This window comes from Aplysia californica, unplaced genomic scaffold (assembly GCF_000002075.1).
Source record: "Aplysia californica isolate F4 #8 unplaced genomic scaffold, AplCal3.0 scaffold00082, whole genome shotgun sequence".
NCBI classification, from domain to species: domain Eukaryota; kingdom Metazoa; phylum Mollusca; class Gastropoda; order Aplysiida; family Aplysiidae; genus Aplysia; species Aplysia californica.
The window spans coordinates 1,622,510-1,630,330 of NW_004797352.1; the positions used below are offsets into that span (position 1 = coordinate 1,622,510).

Genomic DNA, 7,821 nt, shown 5'->3' on the forward strand with positions numbered 1-7,821 from the left:
CCAGTATTCCTCTGTGGTATTCCTCTGTTGTATGTCTCCAGTATTCCTCTGTGGTATTCCTCTGTTGTATGTCTCCAGTATTCCTCTGTGGTATTCCTCTGTTGTATGTCTCCAGTATTCCCCTGTTGTATTCCTCCTATTCCTCTGTGGTCCCCCCCCAGGCCTGTCCCGGGTAGAAGACAAGGACAAGACGTGGTCCCAGATCCGCCACCAGGAGAGACAGCTGCTCCTTCAGCGGAAACTGCAACAGAACAAACTGATCCGCGAGCACAAGGACCGGCTGAAACAACAAATGCAGCAGCAACAGCAACAACAGCAGCCACAGCAGCGGTCAGGCACACATCACGGAGACTCCCCGCCGGTGGCCACAAGTGGTGGGACGAGCACGGCGCTGCTGTGTATGGTCCCGGGGAAGACAGCGCGCTGTATCTCTGTACAGCCCCGGCTCACCACCTCGCTGTTGTCCGACTCCCTCGACTCCACCTGGCTGTGCGACTCGTCTGACGGCGGCGTGGGTGGGGCGGGGGCGAGTGCCGGGGCAGTCTGCTGTAACGACAGAGGGGAGGGAGTGATGGTGAAGCCTAAGAGGTGCATCAGTAGCAGCGCTGTTCTCAGCCACAGGGAGTCGCGGAAAAACACCACACCCTCGCTCGGGAGAGACGAGGCAGCTGGTGGAGACAACAACAACATGGCCGGCGGTCCCGTCGGAGGAATAACGATGACGTGGCCTGTGGAAGTGTCTATCGGGACTGCGTCGACGACCAATGCGACCCTGATCTCGCCCACGTCTTCCGTCTATTCTCTCGACTCCACATCCAATCTGTCGGGAATCTCCTCCCTGAGCACCATGTCCCACGCGGTTTGTGGGCTGCCGGCGGTGGGCGCGGGCTCGCTCCTCCTGCACCACAAACGTATCGCGACCAGCATCAGCCCCGACCAGGTTTCCACCACCAAGAGACGATGCATCACCTCGCTTGGCGTCTTCAAACACCCGGAGGATGTGGACTGGACCAATGACTGCCCCGCTAGCCGCTGGCCCACCACGCCCGCCCGCCCCTTCTCCTGCCCCACCGTGTACAACGGGATGCCGCGTGACGAGAGGAAGAAGGAGGGGAAGACCGCGGCGTCCAGCGATGAGCTCAGCATGGCTGGGGACAACACGGGGGAGGTGGTGGGTGAGGGCAAGGTGGGCGTGGCACGAGAGTCGAGTGAGGCGGGGGGGCACGGGGTGGTCAGACCACAACACAAGACGCTGAACCATCCCCACAAGTCCTCCAAAGGTCAGCGGAAACATGGCAAGTCTCACACGGACGACGGGCTGGATGGGCGGGCCAAGACAGAGCTGTCCGGTGCGAGCAGTGACCACAAGTTCCACTGTGTCCAGAAGCCAGTGGTCATCAACTGTTCCAAGAGCAGCATGCACGTGGTGGCTTCCTGCCCCGACCTACAGGCCTCCAAGACGTTGTCCGACACCTGGACGACACCCGCCGACACCTGGACGACACTGGCCGATGCCTGGACGACACGGGCCAACACATGGACGACGCCCGCCAGCTCGGGCCAGTCGTACAACATCCTCAACTCCCTTCTCTCCTCCTCCAGTGACTGGTCCCCGGCCCCCGCCCGCCTGGCCGACCAATCACGGCCCCTCTCCTCCTCCTCCTCGGACCTGCTAGACGTGAGACTGCGTCTGACCTCCAGTCTGTCACAGGGCACAGACAGCCCCAGCCTCCTCTCCTCTCTCTCCAGCCGCAGCGCCTTCGTCCCCGTCACCAGCCAGAAACAGCAGGGGGCCTCGCCGCTAGTGGCCGACCTTGACACACCAGAGACCGCCATGTCCGGGAACACGACCGCCGGCCTGGCTCTCAAGTCTGGCTGCGGTACCTCGGAGCCTGTGCTGAGTCGTTCGTCGACCTCCGACCTCCCTGTGTCTGTCCTCTCTAGCAGTGCAGGCTCGCTGTTCAGTAGTAAGGAATCGGGCCAGTCTCAGAGCGAGGAGAGTATGGACACGTCCTTCGCTACTTCCGACAGCGACAGAAGCATGGAAGTTGTTGCCAAAGTGGCCTCGTCAGACGTAGCGCCCCCCAGTGTCAGCGACACAGTGGTGGTCGCCGTGCCTGTCAGTGCGGGGAAGAAGAGCAGCGGGGGTGAGCTGAGGTCATCCGTGACGACCCCCACACCGCCGCTCAAGGTCGGTGATGTGGTGACGTCGCAACACAACACAGGGAGGAAACACACACACGACGACTCGGGCAGCTCACTCTCCACTTCCTGCTGTGCGACCGCCACCTGCCAAGGGGCGCGACCCAAATCTTCGGGCAGCACCAACAGTCAGGTACACCACGGCACTAACTCATCGTCTCCCCTGAGTGCCGCCAAGCGATGTGTCAAGAGTCGGTTCACGCCGATCCGGCCCAAGCTCCACCCGGCGGCCACCACCCCGTCCCCTCAGAAGAAAGACATGCGGCCCGTGGCCACTATCCTCAAGGAGAAACGCTGGCACTCGGCCAAAGATCTCTTCGTCAATCTGGTGACCAACTACCAAGGGGAGCTAAACGTGCAGATGTCCTCGGAGATCCTAGGTGTGTCCCCGCCCCGGGGCATCCTGTCGTCCGACGTTCTGCTGGCTGTTGGCCAGGACGCTGGGTCTGTCAAACCTGGCGTGCCCGAGGCGGCAGCGGCGAGAATCATGACGCCGACTCTGATCCTGGAGCCTGTCTCCCAGCCCACGGGGTTTGCCCCACCCCTCACAACACCACTGCTCTCTCCCCGGTCCGCCCCCATCCTGCCCAAAGTCATCAAGCCACAATTGACCTTGGCCGGCCTCAAGCCACAAACGTCTCCCTGTGAGCCCAGCGGCGCCAACGTCAAACCTGTCGACACTTCCTCCAGTAAATCTGGCAACCTCATCATTCTGTCCCCCAGCTCCGTGGAGAAAGTTCCGTCTGTGAGCCAAGCTGTGCACACCACGCTCATCGTGGAAGACGGGCAGGGCAACAAGTACGCGCTAGACAGCGTGCCCCCCGCCCCCACCCTCCCCCCGGGCTTCCATCAGTTGTGTCGCAGCAACCTGTCGCCTAAGAACTTCAGTGTGGTCAAAGCCACGCCCAGCAACAAGGGGCAGTCCGTGGTCAACATCTCAGAGATCAAAGCCCACGTGTTTGGGCCGGATGCCCAAGGTCAGTCGTACATCAGCATCCCCCACACTGAGACCTGGCTCTCATCGGCCGCCGCAGTGTCCCCAAGTGTGGTCCCACACCTCTCTTCGGCCACCGCCGTGTCCCCGAGTGTGGTCCCACACCTCTCATCGGCCGCCGCAGTGTCCCCAAGCGCGGTCCCACACCTCTCATTGGCTGCCGCTGTGTCCCCGAGTGTGGTCCCACACCTCTCATTGGCTGCCGCTGTATCTCCGAGCGTGGTCCCACACCTCTCCTCAGCAGTCTCCATATCCCCAAGTGTGTCCACTAGCAACGCTCAGAGCATGCCACAGTGCGAGACCACCGCGTGCACACCAGTCCTCTCCACACCCCGCACCACGCCCGTCTCTCTCCCAGCCACCCCACAGACAGCAGCGCCGCAGCAACAACAACAACAACAACAACAGCAGCAACAACAGCAACAGCAACAACAGCCAGCCAACTTGTTCCTGTCGCGTTCCTCCTCCTCGGCTCTCCTGTCAGAGCTGAGCCAGCTAGCCAGTGCCAAGGAGAACCAGACGTGTCAGCCGGGGCTGGTCAACAGTGGTCAGATCAGGCCAGGAACCCCCCAGGACAGCAGGCTCGCCCCGCCCACACCCACCAGCACAGATGCTCGTCCAGCCAGAGACAAAGAGGCGCCACCCACCTGCCAGTCGTTTGAGAGCAGCCTCCAGCGACACGCCACACTCTCCGCGTTCCACCCATGTGTGGTCAACAAGACCTCCGAGGGAAACGTCGCCGGTGAGACAAGGACACTGACGGGTGAGACAAGGACACTGACGGGTGAGACAAGAACACTGACGGGTGAGACAAGGACACTGACGGGTGAGACAAGGACACTGACCTGTGAAGCAAGGACACTGACCGGTGAAGCAAGGATGCTGACCGGTGAAGCAAGGACACTGACCGGTGAGGCAAAGACATTGACCGGCGCGGGGGCGGGGAACTTGGTGGTACTTCCCTCACAGGTGGGTCGCCAGACAGACGGGCAGGGTGAGGGGGCGGGCAGACAGGGAGAGTCGCAGACCGGTGGTCACGCCGCTTGCTCCACGGGGAAGGAAGACGCAGGAAGTGACAAGACACAGCAAGTGCTTCGTAAACGAAAGGCCAGTCGCAGCAGGGAAGACGGTCAGGCTGGCAAGAAGCGACAGAACACATCGGGGCAGGAAATGCCTGGCGTGTCGGAGACCTCTCTCGGCAGCTGTGTGACCGAGTCCCCTGTCACTGGATCGCAAAGTTGTCCAGATTTGGCAGTGAATGGTGCGTCTTATTGTTTCAGAGCGGCCGCTGGGAAAGAACCGTGTGATGACGACGTATTTATCATCAACGGAGAAAACAAGACAGGTTCCCATTTGAATTCTGGGAGAGCAGGATCGAATGTGGCGGCGGCGCTCACGTCAAAGACAGTAACGGAGCTGGACAAGGTCGGCCCAGACACAGAGACGTTGCTGGGACTTATAGAAACCTCAAAGTCCATGACGGTCAAGCAGACGCTGCAAGCCCTCAACTCCCTCAAGGCCAAAATGTGCCAGGGTCAGACCGCGGGCTCTGTGCAACCACCGAGGGACCAGCGTGTCGTGGCAGGGCCAGGACAAGACTCTGGGACTGACGCTGTTACCGGCGCTAGGAAACTGAGCAGCAGCCGAGCTCAGAACGAGGCCAACACGCTGTCTTCTACTCACGGAAAGCTGAACACTCTGTCTCAAGGAGGAAGCTCCAAACATGCTGCGGTCAGAACCACGGAGGATTGGAGCACCAGCAGCAGCGGGCAGGGGAGGGAAGCCACAAAGTTCTCGGGGCCCGTCTCCTCCACCCCTACCTCCCCGCCTCGCGGCAGTCGCAGAAACGTGAGCCTCAACCTTGAGAGCCTGGAGAGTGACGCGCTCCTGGACACAGAGCCCGCGCTGGACCACCGCCTCTTCTCCGACATGTCTGACCACAAAACCTCCGTGGCCGTCGCCGCGCGCTCCACAAAATCCTCCTCTCGCCACCGAGCGAAAGACAGGCTGAGGACCAACGAGCAAAACAAGCCTCCGTATGAGATAAGCGACAGCGCGCTGCGGTCCTACCAGAAAATCCTGAGTGCCAAGGAGCAGCTGGACAAGTTGTGCGCCAGCGAGGCCAGGGAGCAACTGTCCAGGTCGAAGCAGACGGGCGTGTCCGGCCAGCGAGAGAACAAAATGGTGGACAGTCGGCCCAAACAGCCGGACAGGACAAGCAGGGTGAAGGGCGTGGAGCCGAGGCGGAGCCGATCCTGTGTCAACGAGATTCTGAGAAATGAGGACAGAGCGAATTCTTCCACCTGTCATGTCGCTCCAGCGGCCGACGGTCGAGTCGTGCGGTCGTCATCGGTCGCCAGAGTGGAGGGATCTACTCCCAGCCAGGAAATCTGGCAATGTCTGTTGCAGGAAAAACAAGCAATGGGTGAACTGTGCATGGGAGTTTTTTCTTCACATCCACCGTCGAAATCTTTGCCAGGTGCTCTCGGGTTGTCAGTCGACACAAACGTCTGTACCGTCAATTTGCCAGTTCCTTGTACTGGGGGTGATGATGTGACACACAAAGGTCAAAGTTCGGGGACATCAGAAGACAACGAACTCCCGTCAGACATCATTGACTTCATCACAGAATCGATGTCTTCGAGAGCGGCTAGTTCCAAGGCCGACGTTTTGAACTCTCTGTTGATGAATCCTTTCAACACCAAGGGGATTCCCCCAGTCAGCAGCGGGGAGCCCGAGAGTCCGTGTGAGGGGGTGGGCGGGTGTCAGGCGGTGGCTGCGGACGTGGCGGGGATGAACACGTGGAGAGTCTTGAGAAGCCTGTCCGTTCCCAACACCGTGCCAGATTTCCCCGGCTGTCCGGGTGTGAAGCCAGGAGTGGAGGGTAGCAAGGCCGGGGCTGTTTGCCAGGACAGCGCTGTGCTGAGAAGTCGCTCGGTGCTCAGCTGTGGGGCGGAGTCACGCCACACTCTCCCCCCACAACTGTCGCAGCTCAATGTGGTCACCCAGCCGGGAGCCATGTTGCCAGGTGTCGGAGATGCGGAGAAATCGCTTCAACTGTCGGCCGGTGATTCAGGTGGGATGAAATCTGCCAAGTGTTTGACCAGCAATGATTCCGCTGTGAAGGCTACCACCAACCTGTCCAGCAGCACTGACCCCAGCCTGACCTCCACCAATCTGTCCAGCGGCACGTTCCTCAGCCCCGTGGGGCCCGCCAGACTCACCAGACGCTCCTCTGTAGAACGGGCCAGCGGCGAGCGGCCGGTGAGAAAATCGCCTGTGGACATTGTAGCGGGAAAACTTCCCGACTCTGCGGCTTGGGGGAGAACTCCCGTGGAGCGACAGAGCGGGAAGAAGTCGAGCAGTGTCGTGGTGGACAGACCCACGGACGGTTCTGTGTCTAGGTCTCGAACCCAAACCCCAGTGGACAGGTCTCTGACGAAGACGCCAGTGGAGGGCATGCGCTCAAGGACACCTGTCGACCGGTCGCTGACAAAGACGCCGGTGGATCGGCTGATGAAGAGCGTGGTCCCTGTGAGTAAGTCTCCATGTAAGAGCCTGGAGCGCGCTGTGAGCAGAACCCCAGTAGACCACTTGCTCTGTGCCGGCTCCCTGGACAAGCTGAAGGTCAAGGCCCCCGTGGACACGTCAGTGATGAGCACAACCATCGACCTTGACACCTTCAACGTGTCCTACAACGGGGACAGTCTCCACAAAGGCGTTTGTTTCACGGCACTGTCCTCGTCGCCAGACATGAGCTGTGCCCCAAGATCTATCGCCGCCGCAAAAAGCAAAGATGTCTCGAACAACGCTTCTGTGACAAGAACGTCCAACAGGGCAACATCGAGCGATTGTATGGGTGGCAACCCTTTCCCTGACCGCTCCATCAGTCGCACGCCTGTCGACGGTCTGCTGCGTCAGTGGTCGGCCACAAGACCAAACTCGGAGAACACCCGGGTCAGTCGGTCGTTGAACCAAACACCCGCGACTGACGCGGGATACAGCAGTGTCAGTGCCACGCCCGTGTCAGACGTGAGCAGCAGCAGTGTCAGCCCCAGCCCCGTCATGATGTCCGTGTTGGGTGAGTGCGGGCGGCGAGAGCTCACCTCACCGGCCACCATCTTCATGCCGCTGCGCCCTGACTCGGCTCTGAGCGTAGCCCCCTCCGGCAAGTCGTCACGGCAACAAGACCAGACGTCCCAGCTGTGCTCGGAGGAGGACAAAGCGTGGACCAGCGAGTGTTGGGCTCCGTGGGGCGTGGCACCAGCCCCAGACCACGACCCACACAGCCAGTCTGGCCAGCTCAACAACGCCGGTGTCCGTAAACAGATCTCGGAATGTGGCGACTCGCGTCTGTTCACCGAGGTCAGTGTCGGGGATTCGTGGTCTACCCCCGACCTTGAGAGCCTTCTGTCCCTGTCCCTGCAGTGTATCCCCACGCCTCCCTCCTCCCCCTCCTCCTCACCAGACAACGCCCACACCCACCCCTCCCCCGTCCCCTTCACCGGCCACCCACCATCCATCAGACCCCACAAGTCAGAAGGGAGCACCTTCCTCCCCCCCCAGTCTCCCAAACCCTCCAGTTCCCCGATGTCCCTGAGCAAGAGACGTCTGGTCTCCCTCAG

The 7,821-nt window shown here is 60.9% G+C and overlaps 1 protein-coding gene across 1 annotated transcript in view; it reads left to right on the forward strand.

Annotated features, from left to right (window-relative positions):
* The window catches only part of LOC101856502 (mucin-17), a gene marked incomplete at both ends in the record, with an annotated part of 12,082 nt that extends 4,261 nt beyond the window's left edge, over positions 1 to 7,821 (forward strand). Inside the window, 1 exon segment of the mRNA XM_013080356.1 lies at positions 162 to 7,821. Coding sequence (XP_012935810.1) covers positions 162 to 7,821 — 7,660 coding nt within the window.